This window comes from Narcine bancroftii, chromosome 3, assembly GCF_036971445.1.
Source record: "Narcine bancroftii isolate sNarBan1 chromosome 3, sNarBan1.hap1, whole genome shotgun sequence".
Classification (NCBI taxonomy): Eukaryota; Metazoa; Chordata; class Chondrichthyes; order Torpediniformes; family Narcinidae; genus Narcine; species Narcine bancroftii.
The window spans coordinates 333,047,674-333,074,049 of NC_091471.1; the positions used below are offsets into that span (position 1 = coordinate 333,047,674).

General features: G+C 45.0%; 1 protein-coding gene across 6 annotated transcripts; it reads right to left on the reverse strand.

The window, feature by feature from the left end:
- LOC138759234 (WW domain-binding protein 2-like) lies at positions 1-25,923 on the reverse strand. Of its 6 annotated transcripts, none has more exons than XM_069929337.1 (8): positions 25,814-25,923; positions 22,770-22,878; positions 22,170-22,308; positions 19,956-20,048; positions 18,080-18,214; positions 13,603-13,707; positions 6,625-6,698; positions 1-3,527 (listed from the first exon to the last, which is right to left on the reverse strand). In XM_069929337.1, the coding sequence occupies exons 1-8, from the start codon at positions 25,849-25,851 to the stop codon at positions 3,486-3,488; spliced, it is 735 nt and encodes a 244-aa protein (XP_069785438.1). In that variant the 5' UTR covers positions 25,852-25,923; the 3' UTR covers positions 1-3,485. The 6 variants fall into 6 exon arrangements, with proteins under 6 accessions (XP_069785438.1, XP_069785434.1, XP_069785435.1 ...); XM_069929333.1 differs by having other exon boundaries at positions 13,599-13,707; XM_069929334.1 differs by lacking the exon at positions 25,814-25,923 and adding an exon at positions 25,038-25,183 and having other exon boundaries at positions 13,599-13,707.
- Between the last annotated feature and the right edge of the window lie 453 nt (positions 25,924-26,376).

The window sequence follows — 26,376 nt, forward strand, 5'->3', positions numbered from 1 at the left end:
TCAAGGTTATTTGTTCTTTATTGCCGGATTGTAACACTTGCAACTAACAGTGTTAGTTGGAGAAGGCGCATTCTGCCGTCATCAGCAAGTGGTGTTTTTTTTATATACCTTAGGATACGTACTTAATAAATTATCATACCATGACATTGTCCAATGAATAAACTGTTGCTGTCCCTCTCTGCTAGCCTCCTGCACATCAATTTGTCATCCCCACTCTTATCTTGAGAGTACAAGGTCACAACTGCATCTTGTTACGGCCCAGCACTGGGTGACTCCCTCTACATTCCCAGCTCATGATGTTTTTACCTTACACAATGCAGGCACTTGCAGATAGCTGTCACTGTGGGACTGAAGGAACATTAACACAGCTTAACACCTCACCCAAAACATTGGTTATACGTGCCAAGGGCACTGAAGGGTTCCTTATCGTGTCGGACTTTTGGATCTGGAGCTCAGGTGGCCTATGGTTTGGACTGCAGGGTGTGTGGCTGCAGGAGCACTGGAGGTGAATCCACGGAGACGGCAATTCTGAGGGGACTCTTATGCTTCTCTCTCGACTGCAAGAGGAGCTTCAAGCAATTTCTGCCTTACAGCAGACAAAACCAATGTCATGTAATATGATACTTTTTATTACATGACGATAAATTGAATCTTGAAACCTCCTATGGACACTGCAAGAATGGTCGAGTTCCTTCAGCATTTCCGTGTATTTACCACAATCACAGTGTCTGCAAACTTTTGTGTTTCACTCTTAGCACTGCTCTCTCAGCCTTCGCTGATACATGCAAAACAGGCTCAACTTTTCATCTGCAGTCCTTGAATATCGGTGGCTTCCCTGCTCCTGTTGGCCCATCAACATCTGCCAGATGAATGGGACAACTTTAAGGAGGTGGTTCAGCCCATTGAAAACACTTTCCATTTTGTTCCACCTTTCCAGCCCATAGCCATGGCTTTTCTATCCCTTCACAATTCCATCCAATTTTCGATTGAAAAGGACTAACCTGCTCCTCCACTCCTTCAGGTTGTCCAAATATCTCTTCCCCCTTCCACCGGACTCCTGAAATAGAGACTTTTGGTGACCACCATTCTGCCACAGGATGCAGTGTCTCCCTACCGACCCTATCTAAACACCACCATTAAATCACCTCTTAAACCCGAAGGAGATTTACAATTTCTCTAGGCTTTCCATACATCTACTCTGCCTGCTCACACAAACATTGGGAAAGTTCACCCAAGGAAACACTGTGCAGAACTTCCCACATCTGATGAAGTCACTACTTCATTCCTCCCCAACTGGTCTTTCACTCTACCACTCTTGTCACCTATCACTGGCAGCCTTTGACCCTACTGATCCCCCATCCCAGACTGCATAACCCATCTGGTTCATTCAGCCTACTCCAAATAAAATCCTGGTGATCTGGCTGTGGATTCAGCTCCACCTACCTGCCTGTTCCCCAGAACCCCTAATTCCCCTACCAAATCTATCCATTAGCATTTTAAATATATTCAGTGAGGAACCCTCCACTGCTTTCCTGGACAGAGAATTCCACAGATTAAATACTCTCTAGAAAAAGGGAATGCTCCTTTTCTCCAGCCTGAATCTACTCCCTAAAATATTTGATTTAATTTTGGCATACAGCTCAGTAACAGGCCCTTCCGGTCCATGAGCCTGTGCTATCCAATTGCCCCAATCAACCCCTGTACATTTTGAACAGTGGGAGGAAACTGGAGCACCCAGAGGAAATTCATGCAGATGCGGGAAGAATGTACAAACTCCTTACAGACAGCACGGGATTTGAACCCAGGTCCGATTGCCGGTGCTGTTACAGTGTTGCACTAACCGCTACACCAACCATACTACCCATTTGAGGCTGTTCCCCCAGGTTCTCGTCTTACTAACCAGTGGAAACTGCTTTCTCTCTTTCATGATTTTATACATATCTATAAGATCTCATCTCATTCTTCTGGATTCCAGTGAGCAGTCCTTGGGTTCACCATCTCATTTCTGGGATCAATCTGGAGAGCTTCCTCTGCACCACCATATCTTTCCTCACCCCTGTCTGGCACCTGCCAATCAACTGCCTGTCTGGTTTACCGATTTCCCCCCCCCCCTCCCCCCCACCCCCCCAACTTGCCTCCGTCCAACCCCTCTGCACAACACTTTGTCTCAATGAAGGGGTCTGGCCCGAAACGTTGACCGTTCTTTCTCTCCCACTGATGCTGCTTGGCCCGATGAGCTCCTCCAGCTGATTGCAGTTTGCTCCAGATTCCAGCATCTGCAGTCTCTTGTGTATCCACTGCTCCTTCACCTGCAAGTCCAATTTTAATAGACCTGGACATCTTTGGCACCCATCCAATGAGAGATGGCATGTGAAGATTCAGGATTCATGCCGCTGAACCCAAAGTTGCAGATCTGGCACTGTACTACCCCACTGGCTGCACTCCTCTAGGAGCAAGGCCTTATCTAGCCCATGGCACCTGCTTCCAAAGGTGCATGAAAATGAGACATCATTTGCATTATAGACTGACATTAAACATCCCATGGCACTGAACAGGGCCACATTTATCCATTAAACTACAATCACCAAAGTAACTTGCATCTCATTGCTTTTGGGAGCTGGCTGTGCAGAAACTGGCAGCAGCTTTTCCTCCATGATGTTGCTGTAGAGCACTTTGGGATGTTCTGAGCAAGGCCAAACAGGAATGCAAGCTCTTCCTGTGGTGAATGGGAAGCAGTCGGTAGACCGGAGGTATCCACAAGATCAGGGCATCAACTCCTTGAACATCTCTGTGCAACTCTGAATCAGGCTCGCTGAATAATGACCTTCAGGTCCTGGGATCGCTCATTGGCTAAGATTTTTATTCTACCGTAGCTTCTGATGCAGACATTCCAACCCTTGCTTCCACATGAACTTTAGTAATAAGAATAGGAAAGGAACTTCATTCTTCACTCATGTCTCCTCTGCTTCTTCTCCACTCATTGATGAGCTAGCAATAATCCCAAGATGGAGAGAATGAGCAGACATGTTATTTTGTGGTGTCTAGAGGTGTGGAAGTGAAGGGACAATGTTCCGATAAACTGTACTGGTCTCCATCTTCTTGAGATGGTCAAGGAGGTGAGGAGATCTGATAGAAAATTGCTCCCATTGGTGCAGGAATCAAGAACCAGAGACCAGAATGAAGATGATTTGGCAGAAATTACATGAGGTAACACCTGATTTGCAGAAGAGTGGCTGAAGTGTGGACTACATAGGCAGTCTGAGGCCAGTTCACGTACCCTCTTCAGATGGGAACTGGGCAAGAATAAACCTGCAGTGACCAAGTGTGGTTGGATTGCTCTTGAATGCAGTCAGCAAAGATTTGATGGGCTGAATGGCCACTTTTCTGCACTTTGGAGAATTTGGGCTCTGGTTAAATGGCCAAGAGCACGAGTTGAGAGTGATGTGGAATAGGCATGCTGTGGCTCAAGGCACTGCAGTTCCTCCTCAGTGGCTCTCCGCATGTGGTGAGTATGGAGGGGGCTTCTCCTGTGTGGGATGAGGGAGAAAAGAAGTCAGCACCATCGAAAGCAGCTTAACAACAAGGGGTGGTGGGAAGATGCTGGAGACACAAACACGTTGGAACCCTCCCTGTCCACTCCACCTGGCAGAAATCTGACCAGGACAAAACAGTTAACACAGTCCCCTTTCCCCTCCAATCTGCTCCCTTTTGTTGCAGCTGGATCCCAATCTTCAGCTGGTCCTTGAAGCAGGAGATTGGGGGAGTTGTCCCTTCCACAAGGTAACTAAATCAGAATGAAACCAGCTTCAGTTTCTCTGGGGATGAAGGCTTAGGCACACATCTGCCCAGTAACTAGGGACACCCCTCTCGCTGCTTGTCTCAGCATTGGCTTTCCCTTAGCTGATCAGGCACACAATTGCTTCCAATCTTCTACAGACTCCCTCCTCCCTCCCCCCCTCCCACCCCAACAACCCCGAGACAGGAAACAAAAGGTCATGGCGGCTCCCTGCCCATCATGGGAGGCACACCCAGTAAACCACAGCGAGTCTCCACTTTAACCACCTATACACAGTGTGGGCAGCTGAATTACCCTGGCAAAAGTGATTTCCCAGCACCTTCCTCTCAATGTTCCAGCCACAAGCCTGGCCAACACCAGCTGTCCTGAAAAGGTACGGAGATGTCATAATGAAGCAAGATTGACAGCGAGGGGTTTCATCTTTGGAGTGACGAAGGATGAGTGGTGACTTACTGGAGATGTATGAAATTACAAGGGGCTGAGATAGGGTGGACAGCCAGCACCTTTCTCCTGGTATAACAATAGCAAATACCAGAGGACATATTGAAGGTGAATGGAGGAGCGGTTAGGGAAGATTTCAGAGGTGACTTTTTCAAAAAAAAGTTGTGGGTCCCAAGAATGCATTGTTGGGGGTGGTGGTGGAGGCTGGTACAATAGGGACACATCTCTTAGATAGGCACATATATGGAAAAATAGCAGGTTATGGGTGCGAGGAAGGGGAAGGGTTATTAGATTGTTGCAGTAGGTTTACGTGGATTGGCTGAAGGGCCAATACTGTTCTATGACTGGAATCCTGCAGTCACTGCAACTAAATGCCTCAGGAAGGACAGTACATTTACTTTTGGTGATGTTGAACAGACCAGGTCAGTGAGGGCTGAGGAGAGGGGATAAACCGACACCAGAGAACGCAAGGCAGACCTATAGGGAAATACCATTCAACGCTACAGCAGTAAGATTCACAATTATTTAGCATTTGAATGGATTTTTATTGTGCACCTCCTCTGTAAATGTTGAGTAAAATCCCCATGATCCAGCACTCAATCAACCGACAAAAAAAGGAAATCAATAAATTATATTAAAATAAATAAAGTCTTAAATAAAAGTTTACAATTGTAAAAGTAAATGTTCTCCAAAGCAACACCCAACCCCTTGGTGAAGGCGGGAGCAAACATTCAGCCAGTGGAGCGCCCTGATCATATCCCGCCCACAGCAGCTGAATAAAGTTTCGATAAAGTTGTGTTTGAATAAAATGGCAGTGCCCAGGAGAGCCTGCAGAGAGCCACTCGCTGCTGGGATGACTCTCGCAAAGTGTCTCCCTATCCCTGCCCAGTAAGAGCCTATCTTTATCATTAGGTGTATTAATAAGGCTTCATCTGTAAACTTGGGGAGGAGTGGTTAATTATGACGGTGACATGGTTAGCACAGCAGCTTGCCAACAACACCAGCGACTGGGGTTCAAATATAAATTTTCTAACTTACGGGAATTACTTGATTAAAGTGAACTTTATATAATTAAAGACGACAATACTGATTTTTTTTTCCAAATGATTTTACATTTTTCATCGTCTTTTGTCATTTAAACAGTGTATTTCTAATGCAGGTGTATTAGTTGGTCATTGTGAGATAGAGTCTCAGTCAACCGGAAAATTTGTATTTCCGGCATCCATGATCCCTGTAGGCACGGTATTACATTTTCACTGATTGTCCAAACCAGTGGTGCACAGTTGTTTGGAGGTCCCCTGGTGGTCAGGAATGGAAAATAGATCAATGTAAAACAATCTGACCTGCTGCACCAATGCCCTCGTTTTTTTTCTCAAATCCTCAGGAACAGGATGCTCAGCCCATCAAGTCTTTGATGGTTCTCTCAGTGACATGTTCTCTCTCACATGCCAATCAGCTCTCCCTGATTGTCCTGCCACCACCTTCACTAGAGCCACAGAACCATAGCATATTACAGCACAGAAACATACCCTTTTGCCCATCTCGTCAGTGCCGAACTATTATTTTGCCGAACCTCATCGACCCTCCCATCCACGTAGCCGTCCAAATGTTTTCTTAAATGTCAAAAATGGAGCCCACATTCACCGCTTCAACAGGCAACTAATACCACGCTAACACAACTCTCTGTATGAAGAAACCTTGAATGTTCCCTTTAAACCTTGCACCCTTAACCAGTAAATGTCCAGGTATACCTACTTATTCAATGAGTTTGCAAGTCCCACTGGGATGAAAGGGATGGAAATAAACCAAGCAAGAACAGCATGTTTTTAGCAGTGAATGTGCACTCGAGTCCTACCCTCATTTGTTGTTCGTGCACAAGTAGAACACCTTCACGTTTTCCTTATTGCTATTTGCCAATGTCTTCTCGTGCCCCCTTCCTGGTTACCATATTATTCTCATGGTGAATTTTATTTCCTCAACCTTGTGCAGGCTTCCTTCTTTCTCCTGACTACCTGTCTCACTTCTTTTTGTCAACCATCAATCCTTTACCCTATCATTTTTTCCATCTCTCAGATCTACCCAGGACCCAGCACATGTGGACCCTAAACACCCTCCACATTTCTGCTGTGCTTTTCCTGAGAACATTTGTTCCCAATTTATACTCCTAAATCCCTGCTTTATCCCATGGTGATTGGCCCTTCCCCAGTTCGACACTTTTCCACATTTTGTCTCCCCCCATCCTTGTCCATAGCTGGGCTGAAGGTCAGGGAGTTGCGATCCAACGCCTCTGAAATGCTTATCCAGTCAGACGGTAAGAAACTTGAACTGGAGTGACAAGCAATGAAAAAGCAGTAAATTTACATTAATGGTTCTTGGTCTCCTCTTACCGTGGGTGCAGACGCAATGCGAGGGTCTAGCTGCCTCCTGTTCGCTCCTCCCTCCTCTTCTGCAGAACTTACTGCTGTTTAAAAAAAAGAACCAAGGAGTTACCAGGTACGTACTGTTGACTCGAGCTTGCAATGCCTTCCCATCGTGGCTTCCTCATCCACACATGGCCAGACCCAGCGGTCAACTGCACCTTGTTTGCACTAACAGTGGAAGGAATGGTTGTTTCAGAGCCTGGATGGAGATGCCAATCCTGGAGGCCACCGAGTTTCTGGGGTTGTTAGCGCTATACTCATCCAGGCCCTGAAGAGCATTCCACCACTTTCAATACACAAACGTGCCAGAGAAACTCAGCAGGTCACACAGCACCCATAGGAAGCAAAGGGTGACCAAAGTTTTGGGGCTGGGGCCTTCATCAGGAATCAAACCTTCCCTTCCTGGGAGGAGTCACGTGATGGAGTAGTGGCCGGACAGTGAACTCCAGCCCTCTCCAGAAAAGTCGGGAAAAACAAAGGAAAACACAAAGGCACAGAAATAAAAGTTAAAGAAAAGTGAGTATAAAGGTGGAAAGAAAATGGCGACAAAAAAAAGAAAAATCGAAAGCAACGGTAAGAAGAGAGGAAGAGAAGACAACGGAGGAAGAAGGTGAAGGCCTTACCTGTCCGAAGAGGCCCGCTGTGGAGAGAGAAACCCGCTCCCTCAGGTCGGTAGATAATGGACTACAAAAATGGCTTGCTGAGCCGAGTAAAAGTGCGCAACCGCGCATGCGCGAGGAGTCGCGCATGCGCGATGCGCTTGAAAAAAAACACACCGACGGGAGGGGGGACCAGCTGGGGAGTCGATCTCCACAGCCGGCAACGACAGCTGCAGAACACCTGCAGCAAGAAGAGACCACAGAAGACAATGGAAACAAGAAAGAAGAGGAGGAAAGGGCATCAAAGAAACAACAGATGGCCAACCCAGAGGAAGAAGAAGAGGAAGAATACAGTGAAATAGATAAAGGGAAAGGCAAGGTAAAGGATATACTTGCTCTTGTTAGAGGATAAATGGAGTCATTTAAAGAATGGCAAACACAGGAATTCAATGATTTAAGAAGAAGAATAAACAACACAGAAGAGAAAATAAATAAAATGGATATGACCTTAACAGAAATGGGAAAGAAAATGGACAAGATGGAAGAGCGGGCAGTAGCAGCAGAAATGGAGGTAGAAGACTTAAAAAAGAAATTGGAGGAATCTAATAAAAAAGCGATAGAGACACAAGAACTGTTAGCTCAAAAAATAGATATAATGGAAAATTATAACAGAAGAAATAACATAAAGATAGTGGGCCTTAAGGAAGATGAAGAAGGCAAGAATATGAGGGAGTTTATAAAAGATTGGATCCCTAAGACCCTAGGATGTCCAGAACTACAGCAAGAAATGGAAATAGAAAGGGCACATAGAGCATTGGCCTCTAAACCACAACCACAACAAAAACCAAGATCTATTGTAGTAAAATTCCTAAGATATACTACAAGAGAAAAGGTACTGGAGAAGACAATGGAAAAAGTAAGAGAGGGCAACAAACCACTGGAGTATAAAGGGCAAAAAATCTTCATTTATCCAGATATAAGTTTTGAACTCCTAAAGAAGAGAAAGGAGTTCAATACAGCAAAGGCGATTTTATGGAAGAAAGGGTATAAATTTATACTAAAGCATCCAGCGGTATTGAAAATATTTATTCCAGGACAACAAAACAGACTATTCTCGGACCCAGAAGAAGCACGAAAATTCGCAGAACAATTACAAAAATAGACTGAGGGATGAAGACGGGTAATGAGAGTAAAAATGATAACGATTGATATGTATGTGGGTAAAGAGGTATAAGAGTGAATAGATAAAATGTGCATACGTGAAGGTATCTGTACTTAGAGGAAAATATAGATAGTATAGACAAGAATGAATAAGGGAAGGTAATGGAATAGAGAGAATAAGGAGGGAATTAAAAGAATGACCTTTGTTACATATGAAAAGTGAAATCTTTTCTGGGGAGGGCTGGGTGGGGAGAAATAGCGGTCACTGCAAAATCAGTTGACGCTTGCGAGTGAATTCGCAAACCCAAATGGAGAGGGGAGATGTGGTTGTCCGACAAGGGATAAAGGACAACTCAGGAGGGGAAGGGGAGATTGGGGATAAAGAAGATATAAATAGGAGAATAAGGAAAATGTTGGATGTTGTAGGAATGTTGTCTTATAAAGAGTTGAAAATAAGAAAACAGAAATGGAAAAGGAGGAAAGGTAATGATGGAAAAACGGAAGGAGAAGATAAACAAAGTATAAAATGGCTACGCTGAACTATATGACTATAAATATTAATGGAATACATAACCAAATTAAAAGGAAGAAACTACTAAATTTACTGAAAAAGGAAAAAATTGATATAGCATTTGTCCAAGAAACACACTTAACTGAATTGGAGCACAAGAAATTAAAGAGAGATTGGGTAGGACATGTAACAGCAGCATCGTATAATTCAAAAGCAAGAGGAGTGGCTATATTAATTAGCAAAAATGTGCCATTTAAAATAGAAGAGGAAATAATAGATCCAGCAGGGAGATATGTTATGATAAAATGTCAGATATATTCGGAGCTTTGGAATCTACTTAATGTATATTCACCTAACGAAGAAGATCAAAAGTTTACGCAAGATATCTTTTTGAAGGTAGCTAATACGCAAGGGAACATACTAATAGGAGGGGATTTCAACCTGAATTTGGATCCAAATATGGATAAAACGGGGGAAAAAATTAACAGGAAGAACAAAGTAACCAAATTTATAATTAAATCAATGCAAGAAATGAAACTTTTGGATATATGGAGGAAACAAAACCCAAAAGGAATACTCATACTACTCGGCTAGACATAAAACATACTCAAGAATAGACCTATTTTTGTTATCAGCTAGTATGCAGCATAGAGTAAGAAAAACAGAATATAAAGCGAGAATACTATCGGACCATTCACCCTTAATATTGACAGTAAAGCTAGAGGACATCCCTCCAAGAATGTATAGATGGAGATTAAACCCCATGCTACTTAAAAGACAGGATTTTAGAGAATTTATTGAAAAACAATTAAAAATGTATTTTGAAGTAAATACGGAATCAGTGGAAGATAAGTTTATACTATGGGACGCAATGAAAGCATTCATTAGAGGGCAAATAATAAGCTATGTAACCAAGATGAAGAAGGACTATAATCAGGAAACGGAGCAGTTGGAAAGGGAAATAGTAAACATAGAAAAAAAAATTAGCAATGAAGGAAGATACAACTAAAAGAAGAGAATTGGCGGATAAAAAAATAAAATATGAAACATTACAAACATATAAGGTAGAGTAGAATATAATGAAGACAAAACAGAAATATTATGAACTAGGGGAAAAAACGCACAAAATCCTAGCATGGCAGCTTAAGACAGAACAAGCTAAGAAAATGGTATTGGCATCAAGGAAAAAAGACAAACAAATTACATATAATCCAAAAGAAATTAAGGAAAACTTTAGAGAATTCTATGAACAATTATACCGAACTGAAAACGAAGGGAAAGAAGGGAAAATAGATGAATTTTTGACTAAAATTGAACTACCAAAACTACAAATAGAGGAACAAAATAAATTAACAGAACCATTTGGAATAGTAGAAATACAAGAGATAATAAAAAAATTACCAAATAATAAGACACCAGGAGAGGATGGATTTCCAATAGAATTCTACAAAACATTTAAAGACTTATTAATACCGCCCCTCCTGGATGCAATCAACCAGATTGATGAAACACAAAGCTTACCAGATTCATGTAAAACAGCAATAATTACAGTAATACTAAAACAAGGGAAAGATCCACTCTTACCAGCATCATATAGACCAATATCTTTGCTAAACACAGACTATAAGATAATAGCTAAACTATTAGCAAACAGATTAGCAGAACAGGTACCGAAAATGGTAAATTTAGACCAAACTGGATTTATCAAAAAAAGACGCACAACAGACAATATTTGTAAATTTATTTACTTAATTCATGCAGTAGAAGGAAATAAAGCACCTGCAGTAGCAGTTGCTTTAGACGCAGAGAAGGCCTTCGACAGAGTAGAATGGAATTATTTGTTCAAAGTATTGCAAAAATTCAGTTTACCGGAGAAGTATATTAATTGGATTAAAGCATTATATATGGGACCGTTAGCGAAAGTGACAGTAAATGGACATGTATCAAAGCAATTTAACTTAAGCAGGTCAACGCGGCAGGGATGCCCACTATCACCTTTATTGTTTGCGCTAGGTATAGAACCACTAGCAGAATTGATAAGAATAGATAATAATATAAAAGGAATAAAAATAAAAGACAGGGAATATAAAATCAGTCTATTTGCAGATGATGTTATAGTGTACTTAACAGAACCAGAACTATCAATAAAAGAATTATATAAGAAATTGAAGGAATATGGAGAAGTGTCGGGTTACAAGATAAACGTAAATAAAAGTGAAGCAATGCCTATGAATAATGCAGATTTCTCAAAATTTAAGAAGGAATCTCCATACAGATGGCAAATGCAGGCAATAAGATACCTAGGTGTACAAATAAACAAAAATCTAGGCCAATTATATAAACTCAATTATAATCCACTAATGAAAAAATTACAGGACGATTTAGAGCATTGGAAAGATCTACCACTAACACTGATAGGAAGGATAAACTGTATTAAAATGAACATTTTTCCAAGGATATTATACTTATTTCAGGCACTGCCAATACAACTGACAGAAAAATTCTTCAAAGAGTTAAAGAAAATAATAAGGAAATTTTTATGGAGAGGGGGGAAACCGAGGATAGCACTAGATAAATTGACAGAATGGTATAAACAAGGAGGCTTACAATTGCCAAACTTTAAAAATTATTATAGAGCCGCACAATTAAGATACCTATCAGATTTTTATCAAACAAGGGAAAAACCAGACTGGACGAGATTAGAATTAGATAAAATAGGGGAAAAGATACCTGAACACATATTATATAAATGGGACGAAAAATTGATACAACATAGAACTTCTCCAGTATTACATCATCTCCTCAATATTTGGAAGAAGATCCATGTAGAAAGAAATAAAACAAATTATCAATTACCAAAACTAATATTGACGCAAAATAAGCTACTCCCTTTTACAATAGACAACCTTTCCTTTAGAGAATGGGGAAAAAAAGGGATTAAAAGAATAGAAAATTGTTTTTCAGGAAGTAGATTCTTATCCTTTGAACAAATGAGAGATAAGTACAATATAACTGGAGATACAGCGCTGGCATATTACCAACTGAGATCCTACTTGAAGGATAAATTAGGAAGCAATCTGAGTTTACCAGAGGGAAGTAACCTTGAATATGTGATTACAGATACAATGTTAATCAAAAGATTTATAACAAATATGTATATTAAACTGCAAGAAAAGGAGAATGAGGAAACAAATGGTAAAACTAAACAAAAATGGGAACAAGATTTAAATATAAAGATAAAAAAGGAAACATGGGAGAAATTATGCTCTGGAACGATGAGAAATACAATAAATACGAGGCTACGTATGATACAATATAATTGGTTACACAGACTATACATTACACCGCAAAAGTTAAATAAATGGGACCCAACAGTATCTGATAGATGTTTTCGATGTAAAAAAGAAATGGGAACAACAATTCATGCAATCTGGACATGTGAGAGAGTAGAAAAATTTTGGGATGATCTCAATCAGATATTAAATAAAATAACAGAAAACAATATACCAAAGAATCCAGAGATCTTTCTCCTAAGTAACATAAAAAACAAAGAATTTGGAATTGATTTGGAGGATGCACAAAAAAGATTTGTTAAGATAGCCCTAGCCGTAGCAAAAAAATGTATTATGTCAACCTGGAAATTGGAAGATAATTTGAAAATACAACAATGGTATATAGAAATGAATAAATGTATTCCATTAGAAAAAATAACATATAGTTTAAGAAATAATATTGAAATATTCGAACAAGTATGGGAGCCTTACATTAAATACAATAGCGAAAACCTACCGGGGACAAACATTACCTAAGTTGATGGAAGGAGAAGGAAAGAAAAGAATGGACTCTGTAGAATTTCTGGTGTATTTTTGTTGAATGACAACATTGTCTGACTGAATTAATGCAACCTAGATTGTATACCTAAAATGGATGGGGGGGGGGGTGGCTTGGGAGGAGGGAGGGGGGGGGAGAAAAAGTCACTGTAAATGTGTGAAAAAGAAAAAGTGTATATCATGGCTATTGTGATTTATGGTGTGAAAAATAAAACATTTAAAAAAAAACCTTCCCTTCCTGTGGATGCTGCAAGACCTGTTGAATTTCTTCAGCACGTTTGTGTATTGCACTAGACTCCAGCACCTGCAGACTTTCTTGCTTAATTCCACCCTGTTCCTGGCTTCTGCCATGTAAATGGTGAAAAGGCTTTATGGTATTGAGGCGAGTCTCTCACCAGACCACAACCACCCATGACCTGCTCGTGCACCTACAATGTTTGTGGCTGGCTGAGCTGAGAATCTGAGCCCAGTGGTTGCAGATGGAGCATTTGCCTACTGAACATCAAGGATCTCTCGATAAGGCTCTCCTCTTGGAGAAGATTGCTATCACACAAAGGTTAATTACCACTTACCAGGCCCTGCCTGAATGCTTGGGTTCTAATAACCCAGCCACAGGCTGCTCCTTTTTTGACGGTGTTACTGAAAATGCACGCAGCACAATCTTCAGGAAGCCTCTCAAGTTTTGAGTTCATACAAAGCAACTGAAGATGGTTGGATCTCAGACACTGCCCCAAGGAACTCCTTCAGCGAAGTCCTGGGTCTGGGACAATTGGCTGGAGAGTTTTCAACCATTTTGTCATCACATCTTAAAAATCAGACATCACAGAAAAGAGCACCCACCTACCTGCAGACATCTGTTGCCCTGTGTCTCCAGCTGGTCCTGGATAAGGGGGTGGGGGCATATAGTTCATTGTACCCTCCGCGGCAGGCGGTCCTGGGTAAAAACCCACTGCAAGAGTGAGGGAGGGAGATCAATGATGCACAAACACACATCAGACTTATGGGCTCAGTTCTCAACATTGCGCCAATTTCTCCCACCCCTTACCAGACTCTGCAATGGAGTTTATAGATCAACATTGGTTCATGATCCCGGCTACAGTGGTAACAAAAGGGTGGGAGGGGCTTGGGCAGAGCACAGCGGAGATTGGTGAACCAGGGAGGGGTAAAGGATGACAGACAGAGGCAAGTGCCAAAGGGAAAGAGAGCCAAGAGGAAAAAAAAGGTCAGGTGGAAGAGGAGTCAGACAGTGTGGAGCGGAGACAGAATCTGCCAGTGCTGCAAATCTCCTGAGAGAGCGATAAAAGTGGTACAATGAGAGGTGTGGGGGGGGGGGGGAGCTGTTAAGGGGGGATAGAATGCACTAGATGGACCCAAAGAGGGGTCAAGGAAACCATTTTGCAACCAACTTCCACCCACTGCCTCATTTATTTGGATTCTTTCTGACACTTAGAACCATTGAACATTACAGCAAAGAAACTGGCCCAATTTTGACCCTTCTAGTCTTTGCCAAGCTATTATTCTCCCTAGTCCCACCGACTGGGTCCCAGTCCATAGCCCTCCATACCTTTCCCATCCATGTACCTGTTCAAATTCTTCTCAAATGTTAAATCTGAGCCTGCATTCACCACTTCAGCTGGCAGCTCATTTCACACTCCACCACTCACTGCGCGAAAGTTCCCCCTCATGTTCCCCCAAAACTTTTCCCCTTTCACCTCTAGTTTGTATCTCACCTACCCTCAGTAGAAAAAGCTGACCTACATTTACTGTCTATCCCCCTCATAATTTTAAATACCTCAATCAAATCTCCCCTTATTCTTCTACGCTCCAGTGAAAAACCCTAACCTATTTAACCTTTCCCCGTAACTCAGTTCCTGAAGACCGAGCAACATCCTAGTAAATCTTCTCTGCATTCTTTCTATCTTATTGATATCTTTCCTGTAGTTAGGAGACCAAAACTAGAAACAATCCTCCAAATTTGACCTCACCAATGTCTTAAACAACGTTTCCATAACATCCCAACTCCTGTACATCATCTGTGCATCATTTATATTTAAATGCAGTGAGACTTTTTATCTCTTCTGACCACACGTTCCAATCACCTTTCAAGATCTCCCTGACTCTCTCTCAGCAGACGAGCTATCTAATCTACAACATTTACTACAAGCCCACAGCTACCTGGACTCTGCTGCATCTGCCCTCAAGACGAGGCCTTCATTTCCAGGCCACACGAAATGGCCTCCTTCTCCAGGGAACACAGCTGCCACTTGAACGTGGACAACAGAGCCATCTGCTGTAATTTCTCAGAGTTATGCTCTCTCAACCCTCTTCCCAAAGGGGACCGAGATGGGAGCTTCCCATTCCTCATCTTGCACCCCACCAGCCTCCACATTCAGCGCATCATCCTTTGTCATTTCCGCCAGCTGCAACTTAAACGACCACCACCCACATCTACCCCTCCTCCCCACCCTCCACAGGGATCACTCCCTTGTCCACTCATCCCTCTCCAACCATCTCTCCTTGACCACAAATACTTTCCCCTGCAACCACAGGAGGTACAACACTTCCTTTCACCACCATCCAGGGTCTCAAACAGTCCTTCCACACAAGGCAAAGATTCACCTGCACCTCCAGCAAACTCACCTGGTGCTCCCAATGTGGCCTCTACATTGGTGAGACCAAACACTGACTTGGGCACTGATTCACAGAGCATCTACACTCTGGCCACAGTTACCTGTTGCTGCCATTTTAATGCCCCTTCTCATTCCCACCCCGACCAGACTGCCATGGGTTTTCTCCACCACCAGAGGCCCTTCGTAAGACAGCCTCCACCGTGGTATGAGCATACAGAGTTTTTCAATTTCTTTCTTCATCCCAGATACTTCAGTTTCCTCCGTTTCCCCACCTATTCTCATCCTCCTCCCCATCTTCTTCTACCCAAATTCCCCGCAGATTCTTCCTCCCACCCTCGCCACTTTGGGCCCAACTGGTCCCACCTGCCCATGCCCAAGCATTCCCATTATACCACTATTATCAGCTGCTATCAGATTGTAGCACTTAGCGACAGCCTTCGTGTCTACTTGTCATGCCACTCCACCCTGAATGACTCACCTTTCACGTGTTTTCCTCTGCCCATCATTCTTCATCCCTCCCCCCGCCTCACAATCCTCCACTGTCTCATCTACATCACACCACCATTCTCTTCCCAAAATACTCATCCTGATGAAGGACTCAAGCTCAAAACCTCGACCATTCAGCAACAACCTTGCGCTCAACGTTAGCAAAACCAAGGAGGAGATTGTGGACTTCAGGAGGGAGTCGGGGGAACACGGCCCAGTCCTCCATTGAGGGCTCACTAGTGGAGAGGGTCAAAAACTTCAAATTCCTGGGGGGGGTCAACATCTCCGAGGATCTGTCCTGGAGCCACCACGTCGATGCCATCACAAAGAAGGCTCGCCAGCGGCTGTACTTTAGGAGGTGTTTGAGGAGATTGGGTAGGTCACCGAAGACTCTCGTAAGCTTCTACAGGTGGACCGTGGAGAGCATTCTAGTTGGAAGCATCAGTGCCTGGGATGGAGGCACCAATTCTCAGGACAGGAATAAACTCCAGAGGGTTGCTAACTTTGCCTGCAACATCACGGGCACCAGACCTCACTCCATCAAGGACATCGACATGAGGCGGAGTCTTAAAAAAGCAGCCTCTATCCTCAAAGGCCTCCCACTACCAGGACAGGCCCCCTTCGCTCTGCTACCATCGGGAAAAGGTGCAGGAGCCTAAAGACAAGCACTCAGCAGCACAAGGACAGCTTCTACCCCACTCCCATCAGATTCCTGAATAATCAATGAGCCAAAGACACTGCCTTACTTTTTGTGCATTTTTCAAAATATATGTAGCAATGTTTTAAGACGGTAACAATGTGAATGTTTGCTCTGTGATGCTGCCGCAAAACAACAAATTTTGTGACTTGTTCTTGACAATAAATCCGGATTCATTTTTTTTCTTCCACTGGTGCTGCTCGACCCACTTTGTTCCTTCAGCAGATTTTGCTTTACTCCAGATTTCAGCATCTGTGGTCTTTCGTGTGTCTGATAGAAAAGTAGCCTCAGTGTCCTTGGGACGAAAGGCTTCCACAAGCACCCAACCAGTAGCCCCAGCTTCTACTCGGTTGAGTTCATTGACTAAATGAGGGTGTTAAAAATTGGTTGCAATACCCCAAGATTCAATAACCTAATGTACAAGATCCCAGAATAAAGGGAAGCAACGTTCAAGCAAACTGGTGCAAGAAGAGAATTGGTTTAAGAGGGAGGAATTTTCACTGACACCCTGCAACTAATTTTGAAAAGCTAGGAATCTAACAGTGTCACAACAATGCATAATTTTGTCCTCACTTAATGCAAAACAAGTTGTCTCATAAATCCTAGCAGGAATTTGAACCGACTTCTCCCATCAGGAGGTACGTGTTAAATCTATTGAAGGAGAGAGAACAGAAGAGCAACTCTGTTAAAACATGTTACTCCAGGATGTAAATTATCTTCCACAACAAAAGGCCAAACATCACCAAGGGCTAAAGAAACCCCCATTAAACACCAGTTCTGGGGTTGCACTTGAGTGGGCTTCCTGCTCCTTTCCCCATGTCCAGCTGTTCTCTTGATAGAGTTGGGGGCTGCTGGAGTAACATGTTCTAGCAGAGTAAACCAAGGAATCTTCTGCTCCAAATGTCTGAGTTAATCACACGAAAAGCTTGTGCAACAAATGACAGAATAAAATCAACCATGTGCCATTGAAGTTCATCCTTAGCAACTAGTTTAAACTTTGATTAGGAATGCACCATTTATGGTACAGAAAGATGTTAAGCACTTAATATCATTGCATCATCTATTCAAAAATTATCAATGGAATTAATGGGGATGGAAGAGAGGAGATGGAAATGGGTGGGACCGACAGAGTGGGCAATGACTCGATGGGCTGAATGTTCCTCTTCCATGGGAAATAATACAATTATCCTTTCAAGGAATCTAGGTCAGATCTGAATGTCTGAGTTGAGGGAGGTACCTCTGGTAACTTCGTTCCTTAAAACTGACAATGTTCAGTTGATCAGAAACTAGGTTTTACCTGTGACTTCTTTTCAACCCAGACAATGGTGTGCAAAAGATCACAGTTGGAGAGCTGAAGAGATGAGTCTATTTACATCTTGGTTATCCATCTATTCTGTCTAAGAACGGTCTGATCCCTGTATTCCCCATCGTGTATCTAACTTTTACTCAAAGCATGTGGTTGTCATCAACCAAGAGACCAGTTGTCCTAATGCAAGTTATCAACTCACCTGGAGGTGGGGGCGGGTAAGCAAAGACTGCAGATGGTGTCGGAGAGTACACTGGGACCTCCATGGGCACTCCCATTGCACTGTTTGGCACGAAGGGGTAGCAGTAAAAATCCGACGGGACTGCACCCCGAGAAGCTGCAAGAGAATATTGATTTAAAGATTAGGGAACAACTGCATGTTTCATTATGAAACTGAAGAGTTCTGAATAGAAAGCAGAATGAGCAAATTGGGAAATAATGGACCTTGACAAGGAAATATCCAGCCTGTCCCAATTGCCAAGCCCACAGGTCTTTCATAATTCAATGACAGGACAATGATCCTATAGCTGAAACTTTCATAATTATGGCAGATGGAGTTTGATCTGGGTAAGGGTGAAGTGGTGCACTTTGGAAGGTCAAACATGAAGGTGGAGTACGCAATGAACGGCAGAGTTCTTAACAATGTGAAAGAACAGAGGGATCTTGGGGTCCACATCCATAGATCGATCAAGGTTGCAGCACGTTAATAGGGAGGTTAAAAAGATGCACGGTATTCTGGTTTTCATTAGCCAGGGGATTGAGTTCAAGAGACTCGAAATCATGTTGCAGTTCTACAAAACTGGTTAGACCACACTTGGAGTACAGGCACATGATCCTTTATCCGGACATCTAAAATCCAAAAAGCTCCAAAATCCGGCAAGTGGAGAGAGAGACTGGCAGCACGAGTCAGGCGGGCAAGGGACTGGGAGTTCAAGGCCGGGGGTGGGGGGGCGGAGACAGCAGGGTGACTGGAATGGGGTGGGGATGGATACGCAGCACAATTCGGGTGGGCTTAAATCTGGCTTTCTGAAATCCGGAAAAATCCAAAATTCGGAACACACTGTCCCCCAAAGGTTCCGGATAAAGGATCGTGTACCTGTATTGTGTTCAGTTCTGATTACAGGAAGGAAGTAGATGCTTTGGAGAGGGGTCAAAGGAGATTTACCAGGCGGTTGTAAAAGCACAATGGTGGAGAAACTCAGTAAAGGTAAAAAAAATACATAACCAATGTCTAACCAGCTGAGTTTCTGCAGCATTACTTCAACCACGGTGTCTACAGATTTTTGTGTGTTTACTTTTATTTAAAAACCTGGATGTTGCCTGGATTGGAAAATGTGTCATATGAAGCAAGATAGGGCTTTTCTCTGGAGCGATGAAGGTATATAATTATAAGGGACATAGATTGGGTGCACAGCCAGCACCATTTCCTGTGTGACAACAGCAAATAACAGAGGATATCTATTTAAGGAAAATTTTGGATAAATTTCAGAATTAAGCTGCTTTTTTTTTAAAAAAAGTGATGGGTGCCAGCAATGCATTGATGAGGAGGAGAATGGAAATAAGAGGCTGGTACAGCAGAGATATTCAAAAGTTGCAGATGAGGCAGGGAAGGGTTAGATTGTTGAGGAGTAGGTATACATAGGCCAGCACAACATTATGGGCTGAAGGGCATGCACTGTTCTGTAGTGTCCTACATCCATCATTACATGAAAGTCTCAACAAATCCCACAGAGGGTCTGCCCAGCCAGTTGATTGATCACACAGCCGCTGGGACGGATGGCTGTCAGCAAGAGATCCCACACCACAGAGGTTAGCGGCAAGTGCTGCTGACTCACCACTGCCCACCCAATCTGACCCATCCAATGACTGGCACCCTTGGAGAGAAGGATTGGACCTGCTATCTCCAGATTCAGCTAACGTACATATCACAGAGCATCTGGATCAGGGTCCTACACAGAAGCGCCACGAGAAGCAGTGACTGAAGAAATGCCGAGAGGCCAGAAGCAGACAGAACCAGGGTTCACGGTTGCAAAGACAAGGCTGAGACCTGCAGTATGAGAGAGGAAGTGAAGCTGTACCCTGCTGTGCTGTCCGAAACATCAGCTGTCCAAACTCGATGGCTCCTCCGTTGGTGAAGGTAAGTTTAAAAGTTGCAGAACCTTCCCATCCTCCTGTGGAGAGATTAAAAAAAAGGGAGCTTGGATTCAGTCAGGGGAAAACAAAGCAAGATTTCACTAAAGTGCCTGCTACCATTGAGCTGTCAGCCTCGGTGGTCACAGAGAGTCAGAGTCACAGACCAGGACACAGTTAGTATAACAGCACAAGGGTATTGCAGTGCCAGCAACCCTGGCTCAAATCCAACGCCATTTCTAAGGGGCTTGGACGTTCTCCCTGTGACCAGTGGGTTTTCTCATGGTGCTACAGTTTCGTACCACCCTCCAAAACTTACAGGATTGGTAGGTTAATTGACTGTCACTGGCTTCATGGGCTGCATCATTAACAATCCAACACACCTAATCCCCACGTGCCATCAAACAACCACTTAGACCAATCACATTTCATTCGCCCCACTCCTCAGACCCCACACCCACCCCCTACACCAGGGCTAATCCACCTGTATTTAGTTCATGGGAGCATTTAGAAGTAACACATGCAGTCCCAGAAAATATCACAAATGATCGGGATTTCCTCTGAGCCGGACCACGAATTGCTCTGGGATGTTCAGGCCACCGGCCGACAAGCAGCTGGAGGACTGGGAAAGAGAGCAGACAGCAAGCCCTTTGAAGCAACAAATATCCTGATTTCAACCACAACCCCAGCCATGATGAACCATTCTCAGCCCTGACCTCGGACTGCACCCCTCGTTGCTCAGACATCCTATGGATTAGCTTCTCTGAGAAAAGGCCTGCTCCTGCCCCACTGGCATTTGAATGTCTTACTGTGCAGAACAAGTGCCTTGGCCCAATTCGTCCCATTTACCTCCACTTGGTGCATGCCTTTCACAGAATCAGAACCAGGATTTAGGGTCACAAAAGTTGTTGTTTTGCAGCAAAATCATAGTGTGAACATTCATACAAAACCACCTCACAAAATAAAAAAAAAAAATAGGGCACAAAAAGCCAAAGTGAGGTAATGCCTGTGGTTCATTGATCATTCAGGAATCTGATGGCAGCGGGGAAGAAGCTGAGTGCTGGTCTTCAGAGCCCTGTACCCCCCACCCCCCCCACCACAATGGTAGCAGAGTGAAGAGTAAATCCTTCCTAACCATAAATCAGTCCAAATGCCTGGCAAATGCAACTGTACTCCTTCTTTATCGGATACGCAGCCCCCTCCAAGTGGAAAATGTTGCCCCGCTAATCCCACTTAAATCTCTTCTCAGCTTAAGTCTCCAGTTCTACAATCATCGTCCCTGGGACAAAGACTGGGTATCGATGCCCTTCATGACTTAAACGTCAACCTCCTGTTCACCAGCCTATCCAATCTCTCCTCATAATTCAAGCACTCCAGTATGAGTAACATCCTAGTGAATCCCTGACAAACACACATCAGTCAACGAGATTACAGGGAGACTAGCAAGCAAATTCAAAATAGAACATTCATACATTTTATTGACTGTGAACGTTATTCTATATTTTCAGATGTGACTTCCACATTTCCTGTCATTCTCCAAAGACTTGCAATCTATTTCAGTTCACCACATGCTGTATCCCAGTTATGCACAGCCAGTGGGAAGGATGACTTTGAGTCAATCCCCACAACACTTCTGGCAGGATTATTCCCATCCCATTGCATCATTCTCCACACCCCCCGACCCCACCACAAACATGACCAGCTCTCCAGTCAGGCTCACACCAGAGCCTCAGAACACCCCTTCCTCAGTATCGCCAGCGTGCCCCACCCCTCTGACGCTACCCTTGGTAAGCTGTGCTACTTTATCCTCACTGAACATCATGCAGGTCCTCACACAGTTAGCAGTGCCCATCCAGATGTCAGGGTGCATACAAACTACCCACAGGAAGCAGAGAGAAACTCCTGCCATGGTTTCCCTTCTCTCGAGTTCCCCAGACTCCTCGACAATTGAGTGCTGCTGGACTGCAACACTGTTAAGACACAGGGCAGGTTCAAATGACCCATCACTCACAAAGACTTCTTCTGCCTCCACGAGTCCACCAATCTATTACCTGCTGTTCCCTCCCCTATAAAACAGTGCAATCAGCTGTTCATCATTTTCTTGCTTCTCAGTTATAAAGATTAGCAATACCAAAGGTTTCCTCGCGAGGGCAGATGCTCACCGTTTGGCTCGGCCTTGATGGTGCCTTTGATGTAGTTTGCCCCAAGCACTGGCTGCTTGATCTCACAGCTCCTCATTAAGTAAAACGGCATGGTGAATGACTTCAGTGCCTCTCTACTATCTTTTGCCACAAAGATCAGCTGCAAAAATCAGAGACAGGAGACATTATGGTTCAGGGTGGGGGAGCCATGTCCACCAACACAGGTCTGACAAAAGTACACTGACCTGTCCCTGCAGGGGTTGGGGGTCACAGGTCACCATCGGGGACGGGGTTAGCACCTGCCCATCTCTGCTGGGGGGGGCAGAGTCACAGGTCACCATCCGGGGGTGGGATCAGCACCCACCCAACCCTGCAGGTGTGGGGGTCACAGATCACCCGCCCATCCCTGCTACAGTGGAGTCACAGGTCACCCGACCCTGCAGGGCTCCAGCAATAGCACAGAGCTGCCTCGACAGGGCTGCAATTCCCGAAGCACTGATCGATGAACATCTTCACCACTCAGTTTTTCTCTCCACAGATGCAGCCTGACCAGTCGTAGAATACAAGCATTTCCTTTCACATTTCACCTCTCCCGCCTGCGGATATCGCCACGTGACCTACTTGGTATGGCATCAGGTGAACACCTCCCTTCCTTGAGCCTCTGAAAGCTTCCAAGTTGGTGCTCACGTCACTAAACGACAGCTCCACATGATCCTGAGACATGAGAGCACTGCAGGCACAGAAAACAGGTGACATCAGACTCGCCCTTCAAATGCCTGCCACATAATACCTCGTCCTTATCCTGCCTGTCAGCATCTTGCTGGAGAGTTTCAGGGGACAACATACAAAGCACAGGATATATGTATGCAATAATTACACAGAACCCACCGAGAACTCTCTCTGGTCTCAACAAAACGGAATGGATATTAAACTCTAATAATTTTGGTGTTCAATATTCTATCTAAATTAGAATAATATTTCATTTTATTTTGCACAGGTAAGTTAATGAGTAAAATGTTAATTAATAACACTGCTTTTTCCTTCCTGGTTTGCCTTCTGCGAGAATTTTTTTCACATCAACCGGGGGTTCAGTCAGCCGAGTGATGGGACTGCAGTTGGAGACTGGGCCTCAACTCCAACCCCCCCACCTCTTCCCTTCGGCCGTTTTACTTTCAGGGACCAATGCTGGGAAAAGGGATGGTTGGGCCGCAGAAATGGGGCCCGACCTCGAGAGCTAACGGGGGGGGGCCGTGGTCAGCATTGATTCACTGAGTTCCAGGTTGTTGCCGTAAACTCCGGCACAGTCAGTGGCGCAGCTCCCCCCAGCTGGAGACCCAGCTCCAATCCTGAACTCCACTGCCTGCTGGTGTGAGAAGACTGCATGTTCTCCCTGTGACTGCGCAGGACCCCCCCCCCCCCCCCCCCCACCCAGATTCCTCCCATACCAAAGATGTGCAGATCGGTTGGAAAATGTTCTGTAGTTGTTGAGGATGTCAGGGAGAATTTTTGAAAAAAAGGTGTTACTGTTGGATGAATGTGAATGGTGGGGCTGGCCTCTGTGTACTGAAGGATCTGTTTCGGTGCTGCAATACACCATGTATTGTCATCAGTAATTACTGGATGTGGGGTATTAGGTGCACCTACTATGAACTGTTATTGCTGGAATTCTATACAACTGACGATGCATTACAATTTGCAGGGCATTCTTGCCCATCATACTTGTGGAAGAGAGCCTTTTTAACAGGGCAGTCTGCAGATGCTAGCATTGAGTGCAGTACACAAACATTCTGACAAACTCATCCCACCTGCATCCACCTGTGAGCCTGGACTTCTCCCCTGCTCCTCCCTCTCACCCTCCTCTCTTCCTCCACCCCACCTTATTATTCAGGAACCTGCCCATTTTTGCTTTTACCTGACGAAGGGGCCAGGCCTCAAAAGTTGGCTACCCTTTACCTATGGAGGCTGCATGACCCGCTGAGTTTTTCCAGTGCATTTGTGGATGACACATTTCTACTTCCCAGCGCTGAGCCTGTGGCTTGCAGCACTCCAGGGGCATGGCCAATAAAGACCTTTACAAACTTCCTCCGTCCCACACACTATCCAGCCAGAGACATCAACCTTGACTGGCTCCAGGGAGAAATCAACTCCCTCACCCCATCTCTAACCCGACTACAGTGAATGCATGTCCCCTGGTCATCCTTCCCGTCCCTTTCTGCCTCTTCTGCCCCACAGTAAATTACTGTGGCCTGCTTAATCTTTCCACGTAGCTAAAGTCTTCAGTCCTGATATTATCCGAGTAAATCTTGTTTGTAATTCTCTCTGGTGCAATCTCACATCTTTAATTTAGACATTCAGCATGGTAAGAAGCCATTTCAGCCCATAAGTCCATGCTGTTCAATTTACACCCAATTAACTTACACCCCCAGTAAGTTTCAAACAATGGGAGGAAACCAGAGTCCACAGGGAAAACCATGTAGACATGGGGAGAACATATAAACTCCTTAAAGACAGCATGGGATTCGAACCCGGTCCGGATCACTGGCACTGTAAAGGCGTTGCGCTAATCGCTACAGCAAACCGTGCCGTGGCAACCAGAACTGTACCCACATTTCTCGCAGGGAACTAATCAATGTTCCTTTATGATCTGTTCCTTGGATGGTGGAAGAAAACATCCCATGTACCTCCCCACCTCCTGATCTACCAGTCCTGCCACCTTCAAGGGTGCCAGCCATGATCACCAAAGCCCCCTGTTCTCAACTCCCACCATCACCCTCCCTCACACTTCTGTGGCCTGGTTTCTTTTGACACGACTGTTATATCACAGGTGACTCAACCGATCAAATCTATGCCAGCTTCACCCTTCCCCCACCCCCACCTTAGAGATCATACCATATCACTATATGCAATTTCCTTGCAGATCAGACTCAGTTTCTTGCAGCAACCAGACAGGTAGTGAGTTCCTGATCATCACCAGTTTCTGTATCCCCTCAAATCTTCAGCCCAAAATAAGAAAACTGTGCTCCATGAACCATCCACTCTGAGGGGAGGAGGGACCTAGGGGGAAGGAGGGGGGGGGGAAGAGAGAGGAGGGGCATGGGGGTTGGGAGAGAGCTGGAGGTGGGGGGTGAGAGAGAAGGGGCGTGGGGGTTGGGAGAGAGCTGGAGGTGGGGGGGGGGTGAGAGAGGAGGGGCATGGGGGTTGGGAGAGAGCTGGAGGTGGGGGGTGAGAGAGGAGGGGTGTGGGGGTTGGGAGAGAGCTGGAGGTGGGGGGTGAGAGAGGAGGGGTGTGGGGGTTGGGAGAGAGCTGGAAGTGGGGGGTGAGAGAGGAGGGGTGTGGGGGTTGGGAGAGAGCTGGAAGTGGGGGGTGAGAGAGGTGGGGCATGGGGGTTGGGTGAGAGAGGAGGGGTATGGGGGTTGGGAGAGAGCTGGAGGTGGGGGTGAGAGAGGAGGGGCATGGGGGTTGGGTGAGAGAGGAGGGGTATGGGGGTTGGGAGAGAGCTGGAGGTGGGGGTGAGAGAGGAGAGGCGTGGGGGTTGGGAGGTGGGGGGTGTGAAGTGACGGCCGGTGATGGGGTCACATCACCCGCCCCTGCCACCCAGTCCCACTCAGTAGTGCCTCGCTGAAGCCGCGGGTCACGGTGAGGGTGAGGGTGACCCCGGCCCGTACCTGCCGCAGGCCCCGTCACCTGCTCGGTTCAGCGCCATCGCCTCAGTCCGGCCGGCGTTACGTCCGTCTCCTAGGAATCTGCCCCTTCCTCTCCGCCCCGCCCCTTTAAAGGGATCGTCCGTCACTGGCTCGCCCCACACGCAACCCCGCCCTTTAAAGGGATCGCCCAACACGTCACCCTGCCCTTGAAAGGGGCGTCCTGCCAATGACACGCCTCCTGCCAATGACACGCCCCCTGCCTCACCCCGTCCATCGTAGAGCATTGCAGCGCAGAAACTTTCGGCCCTTCTAGTCTGTGCTAAATATTATTTTGACTAGTCCTACTGACCTGCACCCAATCCATAGCCCTCCATACCCTTCCCCTCCATGTAACTGCCCAAATTCCTCTTAAGTGTGAAAATTGAGCCCTCTCGAAAGTGGAGAGGAATTTCAGGTCCTCAGACTTTGCACAGTCCCACACTGGAGTTAGGGCCTCAGGATAAGAGGCTGAATGTTTAGAATTGCAATGAGGAGAAACTCCAGAATTGTTTATCATCATTGTATGTTTTGTGGGATCTCATTCA